Below are 620 nucleotides of genomic sequence, written 5' to 3' on the forward strand. Positions count from 1 at the left end.
TGTAATATACGATGGTTGGCTGTCAGAGTTCGTTCACAACTTTGGTTGTACCTCGCTTCAGTTGCTCATTACCAAATTACCATGATGAAAAGCAAGCGTCGAAACTATACTATCAAAGAAGCAGACGATCGAGAACAGCTGTGCGTAGAAGCTTCTTCCTGGTACCTTCCTGACAACGAGAGGTCGAGCTTGTTTATCTGCTTACTCTTTGGTGTATCAATCGCTGTAGATGACTTCGTTTACGAACGTGTGAGCTACATGAAGAACTTGGAAGATCTAAGTGGCCTCATTGACGAACTGTATCTGGACGAACTTCAACAGGGAAACACGGATCTGGGAGAGTTGGAGATTTACGCGGCTTCAAAACTCCATAGCTGGAATGTTGTGGTGACTGCATGCACTTAGTGGGCTCACTGTGTGCCGACTATTTCGGCTTACACGTTGGTGCACGTGTATGAGGAAGCGTTGTTTGCTTGAACTTAGATTAACTATACTTACGTCTCGTAAGTATAGGTTTACTTAAACAAGAAAGCAAAAACCGATTTACCGTACAATTGAGAACTGTTATTTATGTTTTATGTTTGGGTTTGGGTTTCCTCCTAAAGTGATATTCTAAATGA

General features: G+C 42.3%; 1 protein-coding gene across 1 annotated transcript; it reads left to right on the forward strand.

Annotated features, from left to right (window-relative positions):
• Positions 1-81: 81 nt before the first annotated feature.
• PPTG_19118 (hypothetical protein) lies at positions 82-405 on the forward strand (the record flags this gene model as incomplete). Its single annotated transcript, XM_008917471.1, has 1 exon — positions 82-405. One exon carries the CDS (start codon positions 82-84, stop codon positions 403-405), a length of 324 nt encoding a protein of 107 aa, XP_008915719.1.
• Positions 406-620: the final 215 nt, after the last annotated feature.

Source organism: Phytophthora parasitica (genome assembly GCF_000247585.1).
Source record: "Phytophthora parasitica INRA-310 unplaced genomic scaffold supercont2.103, whole genome shotgun sequence".
Classification (NCBI taxonomy): Eukaryota; Oomycota; class Peronosporomycetes; order Peronosporales; family Peronosporaceae; genus Phytophthora; species Phytophthora nicotianae.